The sequence below is a fragment of the Mus caroli genome, unplaced genomic scaffold (assembly GCF_978045245.1).
Source record: "Mus caroli unplaced genomic scaffold, Mus_caroli_1 scaffold_10, whole genome shotgun sequence".
Lineage (NCBI taxonomy): Eukaryota > Metazoa > Chordata > Mammalia > Rodentia > Muridae > Mus > Mus caroli.
In genome coordinates this window covers 3,522,308-3,547,500 of record NW_028227265.1, presented here as the reverse complement: position 1 = coordinate 3,547,500, position 25,193 = coordinate 3,522,308, and the positions used below count along the sequence as shown (strand labels likewise).

The 25,193-nt window shown below is 50.6% G+C and overlaps 2 protein-coding genes across 4 annotated transcripts in view; one reads left to right on the top strand and one right to left on the bottom strand.

Annotated features, from left to right (window-relative positions):
• Positions 1–2,073, top strand: part of Ntpcr (nucleoside-triphosphatase, cancer-related) — a 14,470-nt gene extending 12,397 nt beyond the window's left edge. For both annotated transcript variants that reach the window (XM_085843513.1, XM_021170583.3), the window contains exon 5: positions 1,583–2,073. Coding sequence is in view for 1 of the 2 variants with exons in the window: in XM_021170583.3 (XP_021026242.1) it covers positions 1,583–1,651 (69 nt within the window). In the remaining variant the exon portion in view is untranslated. The remainder of the gene's footprint in view (positions 1–1,582) is intronic.
• A 3,324-nt stretch (positions 2,074–5,397) lies between these two features.
• Positions 5,398–25,193, bottom strand: part of Pcnx2 (pecanex 2) — a 145,394-nt gene continuing 125,598 nt past the window's right edge. Inside the window, exons 28-34 of one of the 2 annotated variants that reach the window (XM_085843512.1) lie at positions 22,203–22,324; positions 16,782–16,944; positions 15,470–15,700; positions 14,652–14,926; positions 13,071–13,261; positions 7,336–7,784; positions 5,398–6,188 (exon numbers count right to left, since the gene is read on the bottom strand). In XM_085843512.1, the coding sequence (XP_085699638.1) occupies positions 6,015–6,188; positions 7,336–7,784; positions 13,071–13,261; positions 14,652–14,926; positions 15,470–15,700; positions 16,782–16,944; positions 22,203–22,324 (1,605 nt within the window). In that variant the 3' untranslated portion in view covers positions 5,398–6,014. The remainder of the gene's footprint in view (positions 6,189–7,335; positions 7,785–13,070; positions 13,262–14,651; positions 14,927–15,469; positions 15,701–16,781; positions 16,945–22,202; positions 22,325–25,193) is intronic. The other variant, XM_021170316.2, reaches the window with a different exon arrangement.

The window sequence follows — 25,193 nt, the reverse complement described above, 5'->3', positions numbered from 1 at the left end:
ATGGAGGCAGGAGCCTTAGGCCGTGTATTCAGTGGCAGGGTTCCAGCCCGAACCTCACTTGAAAGATGTGAGCATATGGTAAAATTAGTTGCTCAAGTGTGGGCCTTGAATTCAGAGTTGTGTCAATAATAAAATAAACCTGTAAAACAAAATGGCCAAAAGGTTTGAATAGACATTTCTCCAAGGAGTACATAGAAGCGTGCACAGAGAAGGTATGCACCCCACTAGCATGCTCACTGTGAGGCGCTGCACCATACCCACAAGGAGTCCTCCCATGCGATGGTTAGAGGACAGAGATGGGAAAGGCCAACATAGCCTTGGGCCTGGGCCAACCTCAGCCTCCCTACCCTGCTGATAGGAGGGAGCCTGAGCTGCTCCTGGAAACCACTCTGGTTTCTCCAGGGCTGCCTGTTAGTCACCGTGCCAGTGAGTCCACCTGTTGCGGCCTGCCCGCAGTCCACAACACGAACGGTTCAACTGAGAATGGCAGTTCAGGCTGAAAAGAGAGGAATCTAGACGGGGCGGAAGAAACAATGGAGCCAAGACAACAAGTTCTGATCAAGGCTCAATTTTACTATTTTCAGACACCCAGTTATAAAGGAAGGGGGAGGGAACCCAATATCCCGCCAAGTAACTCAGGGTCCAGTAGCAGGACGAACACGAGTGTGCCTCCAGGCAGCAAAGGCAGGTTCCAGCAGTGGGCGTGGTAGGACGAATGAGCACGTAGCTCCACCTTTGAGCAAGCAGGTTCCAGGCTGGGGGAAGGGAGGCCACATCCACCATCCTGGGCATTGAATACTCTGACCCAGAGCTCGAAGGACTCACTACAGCCTTGTTCACAGTACTTCCCAGACGGGATGAGTCAAGCAGATAGACAGATGTGTTATGTGTGGTCTGGCCATCTAGTGTGGGATTGAGTGCTGGGATTACAAGGCATGACCACTGCTGACCAGAGTCTCTGAACACCACACGCCACCTGAGCAGATTCTGCCCGGGCTCAGGTCCCTCTAGACTCCTGTCTCCAGCCCCACCGAGCCTGCACTCCCTTTTCAGGACTCTGCCCCACTGTCCTTTACCGCTCATCGGCCTTCTTTTTGTTCCCCTCCATCGTGGTCTGTGACCTCCTAACATCAGAGTCCTTAACAGCACTAGACACAAGGTCAGGAGGCTGAGACTGTGCTGCAACCCCCTGTCTTCTCTGGCTCCCTTTCATCTCTCAGAGCAGCAGCCATCTGAGGTCCGTCTGCAGCACTCACACTCTCCAGGGTCATGGAAAGATGGTGGATGTTACAGTCCTGGGAGTGACCTGGAGTTGTGGGCAGCTCTTCTGTGTGCTGCTCCTCTGGGCCCAGACCAAGCTCCCCTCTGCTTTTTTTCCAATCAGGCTACAACTGCTGAGTCCCACCCTCTCCCATCTCCATCCCGTGCCTGCAGTGCTTTGAGACATGCATGCCCCATGGGACTTGGTGATCCTGAAGAGCTGGCTCCTACCTCCCTTCCCTGCTCTCTAGGAAATGTTGGCTCGGAGGAGCAGAGGGGGAGGAGGTGCTCTCTAAGCTTGCTGTCTTGCCTTGCCCCACAGGTCACCAGGGAGAACAGAAACAGCCTCCTGCCAGATATTGTGGCCGTCGTGCAGAGCAGCCGGACGTAAAGCAGCAGTGTCGGGGTCCAGCTCTGCCTCTGCTCACGGTGGGCCCTGAGCAGCACCCAGTCAGTCCACCGTGTCCTGTGTGTGCTCCAGACTTGTGCTGCCTCTTACGGTTGTGCATGTGATCTGAGTAGATTCTAAAACGAGTCTGCCAAACGTTAGGTGGAATTCACTCCCACCGGGGTGTATAATATGTTTGGGGCTGAGGAAAGACGGGGGTTCATTTCTTCCTTGACTTTGGGTGCTGTAGATATTAAACACCTCTCCAGGTGCAGCTCCATAGTGGTGCAGCTGAAAGCAGAAACAACTGGTTCTCTTCAATTATTTCCAAAGGAGGGAAAAAAAATCAGTTCTCCTCTCCCTCTCTTGTTTATTCCTGTTTCTTGACTAATAAAAATGGAAATAAATGTGGTGGTTCAGATAGACACAGGAGTCCTTGTGTGGGAAGGACAGCTTCCACAGTGCTGCTGTTAGCCACAGGCCAGACATGGGCAGAAGCTCCTGTCTGTGCTGACTTCTAACCCAGGCATGGTTTCCAATCACTCCGAGCCCAAGTGCCCTTCCTGGGAAGAAAGGGGGCATGATCCTCATCAGAGAAGGCTTTGGAAGCTGATTGGAACTGCGGTCCCCACCAGCTGCTGCAGGGGTCCTCTGTGAGGAGTGAGCTCACAGGCAGGTGGCTCAGCCTGCACTGGGGGTCTGCAGCACTAGGAAAGAGTCAACTATGGGCACCACAGGGTCCATGAAGGCCCGAGGCTCCCCTCTTAGACTCTTAGATTATTTGGACATTTTTTTTTTTTTTTTAGCAGCAGCATTAATGACAACAAAGGACCTATGGGCATATATGGGCCTGTGCTGACTGTGAGCTGGGCACTAGAACCCAGTGGATAATGCAAGAAGCACTTCACATGAAGGCCAGAGCCTTCGCTTGGGACGGGCTCTCATGTTCGTCTTCACTCCAGAGTAGTTTCAAGGCCTGTCTTGTTCTTGTCAAGCCTCTAGAGTAGTGGTGTCAACCTGTGGGTTGCAACTTCCGGGGGATCAACCCTTTCACAGGGGTCACCTAAGACCATTAGAAAACACTGATAAATACATTACTATTCACAACAGTAGCAAAATTACAGTTATGAAGTAGCAATGCAAGAAAGGTTTTTTGTTTGGGTGTCACCACAACATGAGGAACTGTATTAAAGGGTCCCAGTATTATGAAGGTCAAGAACTACTGTCCTAGAAGGACCCCTGCAGGAATGCCTTCTAGATGAGGAACTGGGGTCTCAGGAAGGTCTACCTGTCTGCTGGGAGCAGTAGCTGCCTCCCTCCACCTCTATTCCCCAGGTAGGCTGTCCAAGTAGAGAGCTCATGGCCTTGGGCAGGCTGGCTGTGATGCCATCAATGGGTAACCAAGGCAGCTGGGACTCAGTAGAGGTTGGAACTGCTAGTGTCAAAGCAGCAGGTCACCCAGGACCTGAGTGTACCCAGCCAAAAGTTGCTACACAGCCAGGCCCTGTCAGGGAGCCCTACTCAACCCTTTGAACCTAGAACGAAGGAGGCAGAGAGGAGAAATAGTGCTGGAATCAGAGTGTCCCTGCTAGGCCCAGGGGGACCTCATGATGGCATTTTACTTGGCCCTTCTACTGGTGTGCACCTGTAAGCAAAGCACTTGGGAGTTAGGTGCACAAGGATGGTGAGTTCCAGGTCAACCCAGGTTACACAGGGAAACACTCCCCAAAAACAACTTTTAAATATCACAGTCACGGCAGGTGGGAGACTCAAACCTAAGGCTGAATGGCTTTAGGGCATGCCTTTCATCTTGCCCTCACACTGCAGTACAGCTGACAAGTCCTTCAATGACTATACCACTCACCGTCAAAGATGAGCGTCGGGGTTAGGGAGCAGGTATGCAGACTGCAGATGCGAATCCTAGGATTGCAAGGAACCAGGATGAACAGCGTTGGAGTCTCTAATGGAGTTGGGTGTGGGTCCTGACATGAGTTCACATCGAAATTGCTCCAGAATAAGATGGCAGAGAACCAGTGGGAGAAAGACCGATGGAGCCCTTGCCACCTCTCTCTTTGCAGGTTAGACCACCAGCTGCTTCACACCCAGTGGCTTGAAAATCATTTCTTTCTTATCTCTGAATGAAAGTAAGCTTGTGTGTGTAGGCCACGTGGCTTTTAAGTAGATGATAGAGTATGTTGGGTGCTCCTGGCTGATGGGGAGGCTTCTAGGAAAGCTACAAATTCATCAGCTCATGGTCCTCACCCCTTGGATCATAGAAGGTCCTGGGAACAGTGTGGGGGACCTGTCCTCTTCCCATTGAGATTGGAGTTCATAGAGGATTGGGTTGACCCGTGTGTGCCATTTGCACACACTGTAACATAGTGGCTTGGGACAGAATGGCACTGAGCAGGGACTGGCTGCATAAACGGACTGTGCCCCACACGTCAGACACAGACAGTGGAACGGCCACCAATTTTAGACAAGTGTTTCCTCAGAGTCAGACACTGCAAAGCTTAGTACTGCATCTGGAGAAATGCTTTGGTTTGGTGTCAACTGCACAGACAGATGCCAGCTGAACACTTGAGCCACCGTGGCAGGAAGTGTCATGCAGGCCCGTCTCTTGTTCTTCCACCAGAGCAAATCAGGCTCTGTGACACAGGACTCCCTCCTGGGAGGAATTGAGCAACATGCCATACATACAAGTGTTATTAAATTAAAGCCAGAGGTGTACAAATCCCACCCCTCGGGTTCAGGGAACCCCCGCAGAAGAGGAGGCAGAAAGGATGTGAGAGCTAGAGGGCACAGAGGATGTCAGGAAACAAGGGTCCTTAAACCAACAGGATCTAAGCTCCTATGAACTCACAAGGCAGAGAGCACAGAGCCTGCGCAGGTCTTCACCAGGTCCTCTAGCATGGCTTCCAGTTCAGTGCTTTTGTTGCATCCCTGAGTGTGTGAACATGGGGTGTCTCTGATTCTTGTGTCTTCACAAGAATCTATGGGCAGGATGCTGTACAGGATGCAGTTCATGGGTCTGGTCTTCACCTATTGGAGTTTACCTTTCCCCTACTGACTGGGTTCCAGCCCCTTAGAAAGCTCCCTGTTCGTGGGTGCCAAGCAGCAGACAGCCCTACTCCCGGATGCTTGCTAGAAGGCATTCTTTTTCCTTTCTCTGATTTCAAGTAGGGGGTGCACCCCCCGGCTCAGAGCTAGCCACTTAGTCCCAAGTATTGGCAAGCTGCCCAAGCTTAGTTTCAGGAAGAAGCCAACCGAGTGTGATTTAGTCAACCTGAGAACAGCAGTGCGTCACGCCAGATTCTCAGATGCACAGCTGAACGGAATGCAGACTATAGAGAGATGCTCTGTCTCTGCTTCAGGACAGCAAGAGGCTCTGCCCCAAAGACCAAGGTGGACAGCACCCAAGGTACGGTGTCTGAGGCTGTCCTCGGGCTTCTACATATGCACGTGAACACACATGAGAAGTAACTGTGCCTAAGCTGAGCACTTCTTTCATTCTGCCATGGTCATTCCAGAAGGTTGGTGAAGGGGATGAGAGAGGTAGCATCCCCCATATGGGGACATCTCCTATCAGCAGGAGGGTGTACCTCTGCCCTGCTCTGCCCTGTGGGAGTATCTGAGATGGGATTTGACACCCCTGTCCCCCCTACAAAAGTCTTTCTCAGAGTACAGGAGATGCGTTTAGGAAGGACAATAGACAGGCAGCCATAACTGTAAACATTTTAATCCCTAAAACAAAGGTCTGTGCAAATGTGCTCACGTACAGTAGAGCTTAATCAGCTTGGAAGACAGAGCATGCGTTTCCGGGAAGCACGCAGGGGTCCCAGGTAGCCCAGAACTTGAGAAAGAGGAGCATGTCACCTCTAAGCTCTCACCTGGGACCGATGCACCACTAGGCTGGCTGTTGCTAGTGACTTGCACTTACAGCTGTGCAAAGGTGATAAAGAACAAGGCTGAAGGCCTCTGACCTCCCACTGCTGGCCTAGGAGCTGTGAATCCTGTGCTCTCAAATGGTGACAGTAACGTGTAAAGTGCCAATAACTTAGCATGCAGCTGTTCTAATTTAACCAGCGCAGGAAGGAGCTGCTAGTCACGGGCCCTACTACGCACTCTAGTTGTTTTGAGATATAACATGGCTTTTGTGAGAAATGTCCAACTTTTGAGCGGTGCCGGAGGGAGGAGGTACAATGTCTTCTCCCCAGCCCCCATGGTGTGGGAGTGTTTTCAAAACCTGAGTTAACCTTAACGTTTTTTCTAGAACAGCTCTGCCTTTTCCCCCCTGGGAAGAACCAATGTGGCTTTGGAGCAGGGGGAAGAGTCGCCATCTCTCTCACACCAGATGTGTGTTCTACTATTGCTCATCGGAGGTACTCTGCTGGGAAGCCGTGTCATCCAGGCCCATGTCCTCCTGGCTTGCTCTCCGGCACAGTACCCCCAGGTTCTCCTCCACAGGCTCTGCCAGGCGTCCGTCTTGAAGCTGCCCCTGCTCTGGGCTGTCAGTGGGTTCACATGGTTCTGAGAAGTGCTTCAAAAACAGAACAGAGACAGCTCAGCCTAGGCTTACTGCCTGGCTCTCCCAAGTCGCCCGACCCCACCACTCAGACATAGGAACTGAGGCCAAGGTGGCTGCGTGCTTTGAGGGTGGGCTCTTACACTGGGTCAGAGGACAGTCCTGACCAGGCAGCCTCTGAGGGTAAGGTGTGTCACCAAGCTGCATGTCTACATGGCCTCTGAATGTGGGGCTCTGCTCAGGAGACATGCCCCAAATCCAAAGGTGACTCAAGGGTGTGGCCTGTGTATGCTTGTCCGACAGCCTCCGAGCCCCTCTCCACCCACCATGCCCTGGTTCTGATGCTGTCATTGCAGATTCAACTCAGCAGTGACACAAGAACCCTTAGATCCCAGATGCTCAGAGTCCTATGGACCTGCTGTCCTTGCTAGAGACAGAAGAGGAGAATTGCCATGGCTCTGGAAGTAGAGTGTGCTTTAGTAAATGGGGAAAGAAAGGCAAGAAAAACATTCAGTGATGCTTCAGTTAGGCAATTAAACTCACGGAAGCTCCTGGACTCACCAGTACCTTCTCTTCGGCCAGGAAGCATGGATCTGCCTGAGCTTAGCCTTAACTCTCATGTTTTGTTTTTTCTTTCCTAACACAGCATGTAAGAGAACGTCGCAGTGTTTGTCAATCCCTCTCTTTCTCACGTATGAATCCCAGCTGGTCAGCTGAAATTCGGTTAGCACGGCTTCTGAGCAAGTAGCATCTTATTTAACTGAATCGTTTAAAACTCTGTTTCAGGGATGGAACCACTTGGCAGTGGTTAGACATCTTTAAAATCAGGAGTCCATGGCAATTTAACTCTAGTGTCTACTCCTGTCTCTTCTTCTCCTTCAGGGCACAGTGGCCTTGGGAAGGAAGGAATCCCGCTTCCATTGACTGAATGCAAGGAAGTGTGTCCCCATTCTTGGGTTTCTGGCTTCTGGTAATGACTGTGTTGGGGTACACTGAGTCACCATGATAACATCTGTAGGGCTTGTGACCAAAGGCTGGGATGCTCTTTCATTTGCTATAGAGCAACCTGCCCTGGAAGGAGGCAAGAGCATTTGGCTGGTGTGTGGGAGCCCCGGGCCCTGGGATGCCCACCTGCCTGTCTCCCATCCCAGGTGGTCCTTACCCTAGCAGCATGGCCCGCGGCCCTCGCGGAGGGACCCATCACAATATTGACGCTGCTGGATGACTGGGTGTCGCTGGTGTTGCCCCCCTCTGCAGCAGAGAGTCCAGATATGACGAGTGCGCTGGAGAAGCTCCTTTTGCCAAAGAGGAAGCTGAGAGTAGAACTGGTTGAAGAGCCCAGGCTAGACCGAATGAGTGCCTCGGCCCGCTCTCGGACACTCAGGTGGCCCGTGGTGGTGACAGGAGGCGGCTGGGAGTGCAGAGATGCAGCTGAGGTGTGCAAAGAGAGCCGGCTGCCTGAGGGTCTCTGTGCTAGCTCGTGCACAGATGTGGAAGTCTGAAGGAAGGCCTGGTGGCTCTCTAGGATGGGACCCGAGGAGCTCAGAGTAGGTGGCCTCTGGCTTATCGCAGAGTGTGCCTGGACAGATTGGCTTCTGCCCTTCCTTCTGCCTGTCAGAGAGAGCAGAGCACTTGGTCAAGCCCCGTAGAAAGTACTTAATAAATATGGGGGCAGGGTCGGCCCCTTTCCATTATTAATCCACAGATTAATATGTCAACGACGGTAACACCCTCTTGAACCAATCCCCCCAAGAACCTATCTGGGCTTGATGGGCTCACCTCCTGTGTGCCATTTCCCATGGCTGAGCTCACCTCCTGTGACTGCCGCACCCTGGCTTTGCATCCTGGGCCACAGCTTTGAGATATGAACTTCCTGAAAACATTTCCTATGTGAATCATCCGAGTGCTTTTAGACGTAGAATTTAATTTCAGGGGACTGCAGAAGCCAGGTAGGTATATCACCAGGCATTATTCTGTCCTTTAAAATGTATCGTCTAATGACTGTGTTCAATGAAATGCCTTTTCCTAATTATGTGTGTATGTGCATCTGTGTGTATGTGTACTTGTGTGTAGTGCTCCTGGAGACCAGAAGTGTCCGTGCTCTGGGGCAGTTGTGAGCTGTCTGACAAGGGACTAGAACTCTGGTCCTTTGTAAAAGCGGTAAGTCCTCTTCTACCAAGGCATCTCATCAGACTCCTCCAGTGGAAACTTTCTGATGTTGTGTATCAGCATTGTCCATCCAGGAAACTGATACCAAGCCAAGAGAGGGGTAAGAGCTCTGGGGTTCTGTAATACAGTGGGGTAACATCTCACAGCAGCTGGATAGAAGAGTCTAAAGGAGCCTCACGTTGAAATGACGGCTGTGGGAGGGGCTATATGTGCTAATTACCCTGGTTTGATTGTTTCCCAAGGTGGATACACATCAGAGTGTCATTCTGCACTCCATAGACGTGGCCGTGGCTGGTCAAGAAATAAAACCTTTTTAAATCTTAGAAACGCAGCATTTTTGCCTCAGATGGCCAGGAATACCCATATCTGTGTGGTGTTGCAGACACCTGCACAACCTGTGTCCAGAAAAGCCAGGTCCGCCCAGAGAGACCCGGCAGCGGTTGGAGGTGACCCATTTAACCTTTGGTCACAGTGACGGTGTGCTCCTTTCCAAAGGGCATTTATTGGGGACCTGCCTGGGTTTCCTCTGGGCTGTGAAGATGGAAGTCTCAACTTGAGGTGATGTGTGGGGTCCCCAGAACTGGCGCTGGCTTCTCTAGGCTAAGCAGCCTGGGGCCTATCTGTCTTGGCCCTGAAGGTCCCTGCAGAGAAGCCAGTCTGACATGGCATCTTCTAAAGGGGTGGATGTTGTGAAGCAAGGAGTCTGGAAAGGCCAAGCCTCTGTGATTTCTAAAGCTGATCTCTGGCTAAAACCCTCCCCAGGTCAGCATTCTTCACCTGCACTAGGCAGGGCCTTCTGCTGATCCAAAGAGCAAAGGGAAAGATGCCTACAGAGCATCAAAAGGAGCTATACATAGCCCATGCAAGACAAAGGGCCCTCGCCAGTCCTGAAGTGTCAGCTACTCTCTCTCTCTCTCTCTCTCTCTCTCTCTCTCTCTCTCTCTCTCTCTCTCTCTCTCTGTGTGTGTGTGTGTGTGTTATACTTATGTGCACATTCACATGTGTGTGGTGAGGCCAGAGCTGATGCTAGGCGTCATCCTCTATTGCGCTCTGTTCCATGGTGACTGGCCATCGAGCCCCAGGGGTCCTCCTCTCCACCTGCCTCACAGTGCTGGGATTACGGGCTGCTGTTGAGGATCTGAACTCGGACCCAGGCTCAGGCAGTACAGACTGAGCCGTTTCCCCAGTTACCCCTCACATGCTCTTTTAGCTTTTCATTGCTCTTCTTTTTTTTTCTTCCCAATTTTAATTTTACAAACAAACAACACCGAGCATCAAGAAAGCTGTGTTAAAATCACCATGCTTCCCAGACTCATTATTTTACAATTAACTTATTTTTTCCAACGGTTGCATTATCACATCAAGAGCATTTCTAGGGCGAAACCTTCAGACCTGAATGGAAACGCAATGTGAATTACGTCCCTTGGTTCATTACGTTAGCTTTGTCTTCGATCATTAGCTGGAAGGTGTGGAGAGAATCCTTACTGATATTAAATAGCAGCCCTTCTCTCTGGTGTGGGACTCAGGCTAGTGGTGGGTTTGTATCCACTTGTAAGTAGGTCATCAGGCTCGCTGCAAGGCTATCTCTCCTGTGATGTTTACTGTTTAGCGTGATGAGGTGACTGGCTTGTGAGAAACTGTGTGAGGTTGACACATGGAACTCCTGGCAGTGGGCATGAGTGTGAAGTGCCCAGAACTTCGGTGTGGTGGCCTAGGCTGGCCTGCTTATTAGGATTCTGGCCATGCAGGAGCGCTCTAGGCTTCTGACAAAGGATCAGAACTGGAAGGGAAGACAGGAACCAAGACAAGGAGCAAAGACAAGGCAGGGCAGTCATGGGAGGTGAGCCCATCATGGCGAGTCTCATGTAAGACAGTCTCCTGTCCGTCAGAGGAGTGGTGAAAGGTCCTGCTAGAACTTTACACTCACTACTGATGAGCACCTGACTCCTTTCTACCTTGCTCTTTCCAGAGACATGTTTCTCATCCTTTTGTGGCTGCGTGCCTTTCTATCCCGTGACAGCTAGCACTTATGGTCTGAAGAACTGGCTCCCCCCAGGCTCATGAGTGGCATCCAGTTGTTGGTGGTGTTTTGGGAGGCTGGAACCTTTGGGTGGTGGCAGCTCCCTGGAAGATGTGGCTCACGGGGAGCTGGGCAGACCTTGAAGTTTACTGCCCAGCCGCTTCCCTCCGAGCACAGTGTGCCGCTCTGATGATCAGGTGCAGAATGATGCCATGTGCAGGCTGAGCCTGCGTGCTCCCCACCCCCGAGGGACTCTCTCCCGAGTTAGTCGATTGGGCTTCTCTGTGAAGAGCATGAATTTGTGTGCTTCTAGAGGCGAAGGAAGAGAAACACAGCCAGTAGCTCTTTCTTTGAACGGGGAAGGAGTGTGTCTCCTCTCTTCCTTCCTTGTTCTCCCAGTCTGCTGGACACAGGCTCGGCTGCAGTGCCCAATTACCTCATCTTGCTAGGCCTGGGGGTGGGGGTGGGGATCTTGGCTATCTACCATGCTCCTGTCTCCATTCCTGCCCACAGTAGGGAAGGAGTTGCTTCAGGGGGAATGAATTGTCAGTTTTACCCACCAGAAGGATGGCCACAGTTAAGTGGGCCCCTTGCCAGCCAGGGGGCAGGGCAAGGCTATGGCAGTCAGGGATGTAGCCAGGGGTACAGATGGGAGGCTGGGAGTATGAGGGTGTCCTGGGGCTCAACACTGTCAGGGCTAGGACAGGATAGCAGCCAAAGGGAGGCCACAGTGGGTAGGAACAGGGGCTCAGGGACTGTCCTCCCTCCTCAGAACCCCAGCTTGGCTGCTTACTAGCTGGGCACCTACGGGCAGTAACTTGCCTTCTCTGTGCCTTGTATCTCCATCTGGGAAGGGAAGACAGAACACTCCTAAGGGTCTAGAGCCATGGAGTGTGTAAAGGACCCTCATGTGGTATCCCAAGACTGGCACTGTGCCAACAATCTCTGTAGTACAGATCACATAGGACACAGAGCAAGGAAGACACCACATGGTAGGTCAGGGCTGGGAGAGCCTCAGCCTAGGACTGATTAGATTTGAGGGCTGGGAGCCCAGGCTCTGGGGTATTTTATTAGTTCAGAGCTGGGCTGGACTCAGAATAGTTTTAAGAAGCAATAATCAAACCATTGCCTGCTGTAGCTTTTTTGTTTTGTTTTGTTTTGTTTTTCGAGACAGGGTTTCTCTGAGTAGCCCTTGCTGTCCTGGAACTCACTCTGTAGTCCAGGCTGGCCTTGAACTCAGAAATCCACCTGCCTCTGCCTCTCAAGTGCTGGGATGCATGCGCCACCAATGCCCGGCTTTAGCTTTTCAAATATCTTGCATCAACGCAGGCCCTCTTCATCTGGTGGTAAGTGGGGAGGGGGGACTGCCATAGCCTGGGTCTTGAACTGGCTTCAGCAGCTAAGGGTACTGCTCGGCCCTGAAAAGGCAAAGCCATTCCTTCACCAAGAAGGGCCTGCCAGGGCCTCTGACACACTCGCTCTGGCCAGATGTGCCAGCAACAAGAACAAGAAAGTGCAGGTGCTCACACGATTTTCTGGAAAATCACCTGTGTGTCCTCAAGACACGTTTGTCCCATCAAATCAAAGGCTAGGGAAGCAACGTGGACCTCGGGGCGACTGGGGACCATGGGCACTGTGCTGGGCTCAGGATGGCAGCAGCTGGTGGATGGTGGAGCTGTGTTGGCTTCCGAGCAGCTGACTGCTGTATTTGCTGTGCCATCAATCACCCACCTACCAACCTTCCTGTTATCTACTGTCCAACTCCTCTCTATAGTCCCCAATTCTCACCTTTTCTCATCTGTGTACCTATTATCTACCATCTCATATTATATCATCTGTGTGTGTGTGTGTATATACACACACACACATATAATTCTCTACTATATATGTATATACATACACACATACATGCATACATATACATGTATATATTATATTCCTTAACTACCTAATGTATACTGGTCATCTATTGATATATGTCATTTAGAGTACCTATTATCTTATCTTCCTTCCTATCATTTCAACTATCTCCATGTTTATCTATCATCTATATATATATCTTCTGTCTCTGTCTATCTATCCATCTATCATCTATCTATCTATCTATCTATCTATCTATCTATCTATCTATCATCTATCTATCTATCTATCTATCTATCATCTATCTGTGTATTTTCTGTCTATCTCTATCTATCTCCTCACCCAGCCGGCATCAGAGCCGTGTCCATCTGCTATAGTGTGCTCCGTGGCAAGTAGAAATAGGGTTTTAAGGTTTAGACTCAGCTCCCAGGCCGTTCTTCTGCTTGTTCAGATTGTACCCTTCCACCCTAGTTCTTCCTACCTTGGAATTTTGGTGGTCACACAGCTTCTGAGGAGCAGAGGACTGCCTACAGACAGAAAAGGACACCATGCAGGTCTGTGGCTACAGTATGCCATACCCAAGATACATACAGTGAAGCAGCACTGAGAGAGACAGAGTGAGTGGCATGTCTGGTGGGCAGGGAGACAGATAGACAAAATAGCTGCCCAAGGAAATGAACACTGGTAGATGGAAGCTGGACCCAGCCAGCCAGAGAGCATCAGTTGAGCAAGTTCTCTTCTAACAGGCACAGCCACTGACCCTATGTGCCTTGATTGCAGCAAAGAGGCCCTGGAGATTAGGAATCATATTATTCCATGATGTCTGCCCTGTGGCCCTGGGCACTCACCTGCCCTCTGAGCCTCTCCACGGGGTGAGGCCCACTGCTGGGTGCCTCCTTTCCTGGGTTGTTCTGTGCTGCCGTCCCGGCTCTCGCCATTAGGGGCGCTACCGCCACCCGCTGATGGTACAGCTCCACCCTCTCCATCTTCAATGTTGCCACCACCACTCCGCTGGCCCACACTGCAGTCCTTTCTCATTCTGTGGGAGGGAGGGTGTGCTTCAGGGTCTCACGAACACATCTCTCATACAGTCACACTCCACACAGTGACATCAGTTGAGATGGCAGCTTCATGAGATTGTGTCACCAAGTGATGGGTAGTTGGCTTGTGTAGTGCAGCTCTGATGTTCTGCAGGCTGGATCCCCATTGCGAGTGACACCCAATTATACTGCTGATCCCCAACCCTAGCCTTAAGTGAACTGAATGGGCACTCTTTCCAGGTAGACGGTACCCCTGGAGTGCAAGGGAGGAAGGGGTTCAGTGTATAATAAACCAGTAGGCATGGCAGGATGAGGAAGCATCAGTCTAAACCTTCCATAGGAACCCATCAGGAGTGCAGGCACACTCAAGCAACGCTGAGGATGCCCCCAGCAACCAGAGGCTCATCACTGCATTGGGAAGAAGACAGCACTGAAGGACATGCTGGAAGGTTCAGGTTTGGCTCTCTCCAGCAGCCAGTCACTTCAAAACACCCAGAGAGAGAGCTGAGAGATGGCTCAATCAGACAAGCACTTGCTATGCAGTGTAAGCCTGATGTCGGGATATGACCTGCAAAGCCCATGTAAAAAAGCTGGGTGTGGTGGTGTGCACTTGTAATCTCAGTGCTGGGTAGGTGGAGGCAGGCACATCCCTGGAGCTCACTGGTAAGCCAGTCTAGCCTAATTGGTGGGTTGTGGGCCAGGGAGAGACATTGCCTTAAAAAACCAGAAAGAAGGGATTCTACCATATTGTCCTTTCAGTGCCACATGTACAGGTGTGCCTCAACATGCACACACGAGCACACACCCACACACTCGTACACATATGCACGAACATACATGTACACACACACATGTACACACAAGCATGCACACATATGCATGAACACATGCACACACTCATGTATGCATGCACACATACATGCAAACACATGCACGCATGTGCATTCATGTACACACACATGCACGTGTCCACACATATGCACACACATGCACACACTGATGAATGAGACCTAAAGAATGATACCCAAGGTTGTCCTCTGGCCTCCATACTCACCTGCACAAAGGTACATACACAGGCAAACATGTATACACACACACACACACACACACACACAAAATAAAAAATAAAACATAAAAATACCCACACTCCCTCTGACCAGGTAGAGAGCAGACACAACTTGGGCCTGAGGGTAGGAAAGTGACCCTGTGCGTATGTCATTCCCCATTGATCCACCCCGAGTGGGAGACGTGTTTAAAGGTCACTTGGGCACAGCAGGTCCACTCATATAAGACAACAATGACCACCATCATCACGCTGTTGAACTCCACAGCGCTCAGCTCCAAACACTCCTCCCCAGTGCACAGGCAGAGGCCTCTGGGAAGTCCTACCTCAGCCACCTTGTCTGGAACCACGTCCTCACGCGGTTCAGCGTGACAGGTCCGCCCCAGACGCTCTGCAGCTGCTTGTGGGTGCCCAGGTAGGACGTGGTCAATGGGGAGACATACATGGGGTAGCCCAGTGGCTGGTCACAGGACGAGTTGATGAGGTTGCGCAGGACCTGCTTGTTGTTCTGGATGCTTCCACGCTCAGGGTTGCGGTTGCGCAGGAAGATGAGCTCTTGCTGCTGCCCTGCCCAGAGTCCTCGGACGCACTCCTTGTTCACCTGTGAGCAAGGGCGGGGTTGGGAGGAGTGCAGCCCCCCACCGGCTGTCAGTCTGGGGTTTAATCCCTGCAGAGTGGATGTGGTTCTAGGACAGGGAGTCTGGGGGTGTAACACGTGGTCTAAGGCCGTTGTCTCTGTTCTGAAAATGACATCATGCACATAGGGGGAACTTATCAGGGACATCAGATTTTCCTCTTAGTCCCATGCATTGAAGGGACATGAGGAAAAGGGCTCTTACACCCAGGAGCAGGAATCAGAGAACGTTCTGGAACTTTGAAGTAGGCATGTCCAACTTGCAGACAACGGTCCACATGTCCTACATCATAACTTACTTAAGACATGAGAGACTTTATAAAGAAAAACCCACCCAAACGAAACAAAACTGTGTTGTGAATTTGGTTGTCTAAGGACAGAGACAACTCCAGCAGTGGACCAAGGCTTTCAGGCTGCTTCGCTGCCTCGCCCCTCTCTGCCAGCCAGTGCTCCTCTGACCTAGGGACCAGTTGTGTCAACCGCATCCTTTCTCCTTGTTCCCTGGCTCACCTTGATGACCTTGAAGCTCAGGAAGCCCCTGTGGAGCATGATGACCTTGTACTCATCGGCGCCCTCGTCTACCACGTGCCTCAGAGTCAGCAGCTCCTCCTTGTTGGACAGCACAGCTCCTCGCCAGGCCGGGTCTCCCTCGTGGCAGATCACCACCTTCTTCTCGAAGGACCGGATGGCCTCATAGAGAACCGCGGGGTCTTCGTACTCATCGGGGCAGGTGAACTGGTCCTGGTGGGGAGAGCCCAGGTGGGCTCAGTGAGGCCAGAGCTGCTGGTTCTGGGCAAGGGCAGAGGGGGACTTGCAGTGGCCTCCTGGGCCACCTGCCCTCCTCATTCCCTGCACGACTCCACCATGTTACTGAACCCTGAGCTGGGTACTCAGGGCATCTCAACTCATTGTCCCTCATAAGCCTAGGAGAGAGCTGCATGGCTCAGGCCTCTGACGTTTAGGTCAGGGCCTCTCTTCCTCCCCCTATAGTCTCCTATAAGAAAATGGCCATTAGCTAATGTCAGGTTTATTTAGACCACCCCGTATTTCCAAAGCTAAGTGTTGAGTAATTTCCAAGGCTCTCCAGAAAAGAGGTAGCAAGCTTTTCAAAGATTATATTTTTATTAATTCATTTTTTGTAACTTTTTTTTTGAGACAAGATCACACTCAGTATCCGAGGCTGACCTAGAATAACTCATCATTTTAATTATCTGAGTATGTAATACACACCAGAAAGAGATGAAGGCTCTGTTACTGACTTTATCCTTCTCTGTGTATAATTGCATATAGAGGCCAGAGGGCAACCTTAGGTGTCTTCCTTTGCTGGCTGTCTATACTTTGCTGTTGTTTTGAAATAGGTCTTTTACTGACCTTAGAGGTCACCAGTTTGGCTAAGCTGGCTTCTCAGTGACCCCTAAGGAGCCTCTTGTCTTGGGGTCCACACCTAGGTTTTCTACCTGGGTTCTACAGTTCAAACTCAGATCCTTCATGGTTGCCCAGAAAGCACATACTGACTGAGGCATCTCCCTGGCTTCATTAGTTACTTTTCTCCTCACTGGACACAAACACCCTAAAGGGAAGGGTTCTCTACTTCAGCTTATGGTTTAAGAGGATCCATGCCACACTCCTTGGCTGAGTTGAGTCTAGGCCAGAGAGGAGGCAGAGCGTCCCTGGGAGGAGGATGGGGGAGGATGGAGGAGGATGGAGGAGGAGGTTGCTCACCTTATGGAGAGCAGGGAGTAGTGTAATGGGGTAGACTCTTTTTCCAGTTTCAGATTAATCCTTTTTTTTTTTTTTTTTTTTTCCAGAAGCGGCTCTTTACCTGGTGCAGTTTCAGGGACATCCGGATGGCTGGAACAACAACTTTGTGTAGCAGGTCCATGTCAGCAAATACCCACTCGTCTCGAGCGGTGACCCGGAAGTCGCCTTTGAAGAGGGCGTGCAGGCCGTAGAGGAATGAGTCTAGGCTGTAAGACACAGTCATACTGCTATGGGCTCACAGGCTGGAGGACAGTCACACCATGCTGTGGGCTGACTCTGCACAGCTCATGACCTCTTCACTCCTACCAGCATCTACATTTCCTGGTTTAAGGATTACCTTCCGGGGCTGAGGAGATGGCTCAGTTGATACCCACAAGCACGAGGTCCTTACACACAAACATGGATCCCGAGTTCCCAGAACCCACATTACAAAGTCATGTGTGGTGTCCTGTGCTTGTGATCACAGAGCTGAGGAGGCAGAGGTAGAATGGCCCTGGTTCCAGCCACACAGCGTAGCTTTATCAGTGAGCTCCAGACCAATGGAAGATTCGATCTCAAGGAAGATGGATGTAGCAAGATTAGCAAGAGATGTGCGGACACTTACACACACACACACACACACACACACACTCTTCCAGTATGGGAAGACAGGGAACTGTGGACTTCTTCCAGAACCCCAGTGCCCGGCCCCACATCCAGGTATGAAGTATGCTAGTGCCTTGGTGTAAGGCCATCTCCCATCACCTTAGGAACCACTGACACAATCTCTGTGTATGAAACTGAGACCCAGCTTGGAACAGGCCACACCCCTACACCAGAAGGCCAGGGCAGCAGGCTCACCCTCCTTAGCCACACTGGCTCTGCCACATATACCCTTCCTCTCCTCACCAGAGACTTCTCTTCTTGAGACTTTGGGGTGTGTTAGCCGTAGTAGAAACTGGATTCTACCAGGATAGATATCACCCAAGCATGGACTCGGGTTCTCAGAACATAACTGTCCCCACTGTCCCTTTTATTCACGACTAGGAGAGGGACAGGGTGGTGAGGGTCATGTCCAGGCTTTCCAAATGGCCGCCTGCTCACAGAGCAGAATGAAGAACAGGATATCACACAGGGGAAGTCACTCAGGGCCTGGGGCCTTTTCTGAATGCACATGATGAAGGGGCTCAGGAAAGCCATGGGCCCTGACTTTGGGGGGCAGGCAGGATGGTCTTTCTCTCCTCCACCTTAATTTCTATACTACTCCTTCTCGTGAGATGCAGGGGTGTGGCAAACAGGCCGCTGCAGCCCAGCAGAGCGGCAGGAAGGCCAGTGCCATGGGCTGAGGCTGCCATAATGGAGTGACACCTGCCATCTGCTTCTGGGGAAACATCTGGGGATGCCCCTGTTGACGGAAAGGGACTAATCATAAAAGTGGAGATGGGGTGCTAAGCCATGGGCAGGGTGGATGCAGGACGGGATTGGGGAGTCCATACTGTACACTCAGTGTAGATGGAAAAACCCCTTTTAGATGTGGGAATGAGAGGACAGTACAAAGGAAGACTTGAGGATTCCCCAGATCCCCCAGGCAATATTCACAGATACAGCTGCAGACATTGCTCCCTCCCACGCCTTGCTAAGACACCCATGCCCCTACCCGAGGCCTCAAACCATCTATTTATACCTCAGTTAACAATTGTCTTGTCTGAGACAGTGTCACACTGCGGTGCTTACGGCTGTTTCATTAAAGTGGCTCTCCACGTGAACCGGAGCCGAAGCGCAAATCCCTTCAGCCCGGGAAATGACCCCTTGACCCCACACATCGCAGAGTTCTAGTGGGAGGTGTTTCATAACTCTCCTTTTCCCCTGGAGGCAATGAAGAAGACAAAGGTATCCATCAATCGAGCTGGGGCGAAGCAGGGCAGGGCGGGGAGCAAGGAGGGTGGAAAGCTCTAGAACACCTGACGTGAATTTGGGTTTGGAGCTGTGTCCTTTTAAGCTTCTACTGAGAAGCCCGTGTGATCGTGTGCAGTTAGAATCTCTGAGCATGGAGGTAGAAATAGGGGTCCTGCAGCTCACTTGGCAGCCAGTCTAGCTCACAGGGAGAGAGGCCCAAGCCACTGAAAGAAGTTGTTTCTAAAACCAAGGTGGATGGTACCTAAAGAATGGCAGCCAGGGTTGCGCCCTGGCTTCCACACACATTGGCACACACATGTGTACCTGAATACACACACACACACACACACACACACACACACACACACACCTTGACTGGACTGAGAGGAGACACACTCCCAACCTGCTGGATCTGGGCTGTCACTGCTGTGAGAGAGTTGCACACAGCACAGTCAGGGTTTTCTTTCTGAAAGGAGACCAAGCCCCTCTCACAGCCCATCAGGCGGGTAGGCAAAGACTGGCTATGCCACCGTGGAGCCAGAATGCTCGGAGAACCAGGAGACAGATGGTGACTGTGTCCAGGCAGGGACGGCAGGAAGGAACTAGATCTGGCTCTGACTCCTCCCCTTCCTGTTACTACTTTGCTCCCCTTCCTGTCTGACCAGTCCTACCATGCCCTTCATGTGATGGATTTGAGATCATGAGCCAAAATAAATCCTTCCTTCTTTGAATTTGACCTTACAGGCATTCTGATCACAGTGACAGGAGCAAGAACTAACCCTGACCCACCTAGCCTGGTTATCACCTTTGCTCTCTCCACAGTGTCTATCAGTCACTGGGATTGGGCCCACAGGGGAGTCCATGTCTGAGGACAATTTTGACATCACAACTGATGCAAGGACACTCAGTAGAGTCTGGAGTGTAAGAGCAACTCAGAACAGCCACCCAAGTGGCTATAGCCACAGTGTTGAAAACCCCCAGGCCCGCTGGGAAGGGTGAACAGTGCTGGAGCTGAGGTCATCTAGTGCCAAAGGACGGGTGCCAGGGGTCACCAGCTGTGTTTAGGCTTTGGGGAAGCAACTTTGCCACAGGGCTAGTGTCTGCAGGACTCACTGGGGTATGGCCAGCACAGACTGACCTGCTCTGTATCCCAAAATGCACTGCAAGAGCAGCGCAGCAAGCGGGGGAGCACGCACAATGAGGTGATTCACCACTGCCTATTGGTCAGCCATGAGGGATGCCCAGCTTGCAAGATCTCAACCTGTGTCACCAAACCAGGGTAGGGCAGGAGACCTGTCACAGGGCCACAGTGATCTCTTGTCCTGTGTGCCTTCCTCCCTCTGTGACATCCACAGGCAAGGTTTTGACTCTACCCTGACACCAGTTCCCCCGAACACAATGGTCCAGATGTCCAGTGCCACCTCTGCTCCTGGGCTGCATTCGCTGGTCGTGTCTCATCCTTACACCCCCAAGAAAGCCATACAAGATACAGTTAGCATGTCATGTCGAGAAAAGGGGACCAGAAGGCTATAGAAGTGGGTGTGAAGGGGGAGAATCAGAACCCAGAGTGTGACAGCACACACACCAGCAGCTCAGGGACAAGTTAGAGCTCCTACACCAGGAGACACAGCTGCTTTAAAGGTGCACAGCTGGAACCTCCTTGCCAAACGCCCTGCTCCAGGTGTGTCAGAGAGCCCTGCTCCATCAGGCTGCAGAGGAGACGCCATGGTAAAAGCGTGAGACGTGGCTTATTGTAAGTCTTCCTGCGGTTCTTCCCTTTGGATTAGCATGCAGTGTTCCTACCTTCTGCCAACACTACACGTGTCGCTGTTAGAGCCCAGTTCTGCTATACCCTTCTCACTGTGGTGGATTTGAAGCCATGATCCAAAAGAAATCCTCGCTTCTTCTAACTGGTGATCACGGGCATTTTGATCACAGTAACAGCAAACACACCAAAACCCCAAACCTAACACAATTCCTGACCAGCCTGACCCTGTCTTCACCCATCCATAGACGTGCTCATCTGTCGGGATCTGGGGTGTGATAGAGCCTATTGGGTTCTAAAATGAAAATATTTCCAACAGGGAGCCTGGCTTGCTCCTAGATGGTAAGTGATACCCAGAATGCCCTGTCTGTCCTGGGCGGTTCCTTCAGGGCTGGTGTCTCCCTAGGAGCGAACAAATGCGATCCAGAAACTCCACCCACCAGGATCCTCCCGTCTCTGTCTCCCAGTACTGGATCTCAAGTGTGCACGATGTCATACCCAGGTTTTCGAGTGGGTAAAGGGATTTGAACCCGAGTCCTCAAGTTTGCTCAGCGAGCACTTTACCCCAAGGCTTCTCCCCAGATCTTACTTGTCATTGAGCTAGAGAGTTAACTGACAGGTTGGGGACAATTCCCAATGAGCTGTGTTAGCATCCATATTTTCCTGTAGGCCCAATGGCTGAAGTTGGGAGATGCATGTGTGTCCTAGTGACCTGGGCATTGAGGGTTCATGGTGGCAACTACTCCCATGGGCACGACATTCTTGAGCTTAGACCATACTGGCACTGGAGCCATCACATAGTCAATGTTCAGGCATCATCTAGCACCGCAGCCTGGCATAGGGCACAGATGCTAAGCAGTGGGAGGGAGTGACAGACATGCAGGACTAGCTGAGAAGCTCCGGAGCTCGCTCCTTCTCTGCCTCTTTCCTCATTTCCCCTGAGTGCTGGGAATCCAGCCTAGGTTCTCATACATGATAGACAAGTACTTAACCATGAACTCTACCTGTAGCCCCAACTTCCTCCTGTCTGCTAAACTCAAATGCTCCCTCCTGCACCAAGATTCTGACTTCAGCTGGCAACCTGCTTTTAATTCGCTAAGTCAGGAACTTGCATGCCCCACCCCAGGCCCCTCCCACCCCCAATGCTGAGAACCAAAGGTGAAGCCACACAATAACCACTGATGCCCAGTGTCTGTGGAGGTGGATGTCACAGGTTAGGTCATCTTAGCTGGAAAATTGGGGACAGTAGGGCCAAGCACAGCTTGTCTGTGCCAGACCTGCTCAGTGGTCAGAGGGTGACGGGACCGTCACTGTGATGGGATGAACATTTCACAAGCATCAACTTTGTCAGGCACTGGGCAAAAATCCATAGGCAGGTTCACAACCAGTTTATTTGAAGACAGGGTCTCGTGTAGCTCAGGCTGGCCTTGAACTCGCTGTGTAGCAGAGGATGACCCTGATCTTCCTGCCTCTACTTCCTGAGTGCAGGAACTACACGTGTGTGTCCCCATGCATGGCCTAGGTGGTGCTGAGGATTGACTCCAGGGCTTCAGGAATTCTAGACAAGCCTTTTACCTACCTTCTCAGCCAAACTCTCTCAACCTGGAAGGTTTGAGACCTGGAACCCCTGAGTTCAAACTGCCTGCTTTAGCATTTCCAAATGGAACAGTCTAAAGTTTACGATGACAAGAAACATTGTGCAGCCGTCCCAACCTGATTCATGAGTAACGGTGCATCTGAAAGGCTTGAAAGCAGGCCAAAATCGACGGACAGGATCTGTCAGACATAAACCCCAGGTGCCTGCACAAGCCCAAGACCCCCCTCTCTGTCTCCCAGGAGTACCTCATGGCCATGTTATGTGCAGCTGTTCCCAGAGCTCGCCTTCCCAGGATGCACAGGGCAAAGGCAAGTGTCACCAGAGCCGAGTCTTCGTCACTGTCCACATGCTCCAGGGTCTTGGAGAGCTGAAAGAACAGGAATGTGAAGGCAGCTGTCACCCTGGCTCTCACATATGTCACAGAAACAGGCTTCCATGGGGACACCATAGACAACCGGTGCCTCTGAAGTGACCCCAGAGTGGGGAGCCTCCTGAGCTGCCCATGGAAGTTTCTCTTATGGCTGGGCATTTGGGGAAAACACTGCATTAGGAAGGTTTTCTCACTGATTTCATGACATTTCTGACAAGAAGTAGTTAAGGATGAAAGGGGTTTTCTGGCCCACAGAAGAGATCATGGCAGGGAAGACATGGCAGCAGGAGAGGCCGGTGACTGGTCACACCGGTGCACAATCAGGAGGCAGAAGTTGAACAGGATGTGTGGGTCTGGGCTATGAGGCCTCAAAGCCTGTGTGGTGGTGTGATTAAGAATGGCCTCCACAGGCTCGAATATTTGAATGGTTAGCCACATGGGAGTGGCAGTTTTGAGGAAGGACTGGGAGGTGTGGCCTAGCTGCAGTAGATATGATCTTAATTGGAGGGAGTTTCTTTGAGGGTGGCTTTGAGGTTTTAAAAGCCAGGTTCGGTTTCTCTCTCTATCTGCCTATGAATCAGGATGGTGAAGTCTCAGCTACCTCTCCGGCACCATGTCTGCCTGTGTACTGCCACGCTCCCCACCAAACTATAAGCAAGTCCCCAATTAAATGATTTTAAGTATTCATTAACTCATTTTTATAAGAGTTGCTTTAGTCGTAGTGTCTCTTCACGGCAATAGAACAGTGACTAAGACATCCTGCCTCCACTGATCCACTCAGCCTCATGAGGCTCCCCTGTTTCAGGATGCTACAACCTTCCCAATGGTACTGCCATCGGAGGACCACATGTTCAAACATCTGAGCCTGTAGGGGAGGCATCTCACATTCAAACCTCAGCAGGTGCTTTCCAGGAACAAGGTGGTAAAGGTTAGATCTGATGAGAAAATGCTCTGGGATTTCATATTATGACAGGGTTAGGTCACAGAGACAGTCAGACCGTGCCCTCTAAGGTATGGCCACTACCATCTCCTAACATGGAGGAAAACCTGCAGAAAGCCAGATCAAGGAGGGCTTCTCTTTTCTCCCTCAGATAAGGGCCCTTTGAACAGACCCTTAATCCAAAATCTATGACTAATTAGCAGTCCAAGTCAGGCCCGATGGTACAGGTCAGCAAGCCCAGCTACCCAGGAGGCTAAGGCAGGAGACTGCCAGCTCATGGTCTGCTTGAACTCCAGAATGTGTTAGAGGCCATGCTGGGCAACTCCTCAAGAGCCTGTCTCAAAATAGAGAGTAGAAAAGGGGGCAGGGTGGGCATATAGGTCATATAGACCACCCAACTGGTATGGTAAGGTCCCAGGTTCATTGCCTGGTACTACAAGGGTAATAACTAACTAACTAACTAACTAACTAACTAACTATATATGTGTGTGTGTGTGTATAATATTCTGCTTACAGATTATTATACAGAATATATTATACAGAATATTACCTATATATACACACATCTATGTGTATGTATATGTCCACACATGTATATATATAATATTCTGCTTACAGAATATATTATTAATTATTATACAGAATATATAATATATAATATTATACAGAATATTAACTAAATTCGTATGTATACATCTATGTGTATATATGTGTGAATATATATCCACATATATACATATATAGGTATACACACACATACACATATATGTATATATTCTGCTTACAAAGGGGATAGTATAGGGTATAGGAGACACATTAAAGATTCTGTTTCTTTTTCTTCAGCTACCATATCCCTAGGTTGACACTGGCTCCCTGTCTCTGAGAAGTTAGTGCCATGGTTTGGTATCTTCTCCATAGTCTATGTATATTATCAGTGCTGAGGTTGTGGCTTTAAGCCTCATTCCCACAGCATCACTCATGGACTCAGCCTTCAGCAGGCAAAGGGGATGGATATTCATTCCGTGATTCACGCTGTCACCTCTGTCTGTGAGCAACTGTTACTCTTGGCTTCATCTGAGGAGGCAAGCTCGCCTTCGGGCATGCGCTCAGCTCATGGGCACTGCACTGGGAAATGACCATTATGGGAGCAGCCTGGGCCACCTGATGGTGGAGCAGACAGCATGTTCCTGAGTCAACATGTTCCATCTTCCTGACACCAGCGAAGCACTATGTCATGCGGCAAGATCAAATTTTAAAAAAAAAGTCAGTTTTGAGAGGACAGCTCACTATGTAGCCCAGGCTTGACTGGAACTCACTGTGTAGCCTGAGATGACCTATAGAAGGCCTTCTGCCTCAGCCTCCCCATTAGTAAGATTATAGACATGAGCCTCCATGTCTGACTCAAAGTACAATTTAATATTTATTAAATTGTTCCATATATATATTCAGGCATTGGAGTGCTTGTTTCTCAACCATAAAGACCTGAGTTCAGATCCCAGTGGAAACACTTGTTGCCATACTTCGGTAATCCCAGATCTCAGAATCTGGGAACGCAGAGACGAGGATTCTTGCTGGCCAATCAGGCTTTACAAACTGGTGAGTTCCAGGCTCAGAGAAATCCTGCCTCAAAAATAAGGTGGGGAGTGACCGATAAAGACACCCGGCATGGCCTCCGCATGCATGCACACACGCATGCACAGGCACAGGATAAAATTAAATTATTATGAAAAATTAATAATTATGTTTTGTTCGTGGTATTGGACATTAAATCCAGGATCTTGTACACGTCTGGCAAGCCCTCTGCCACTGAGCCCTCCAAATGCAAATTTATTCAATTTAATTAGTTAATTAATTAATTAATTTGTGTGTGTGTGTGTGTCCCCACCCATAAGCATGATCTTCACATGATAAGATGAGGCGTTTCAC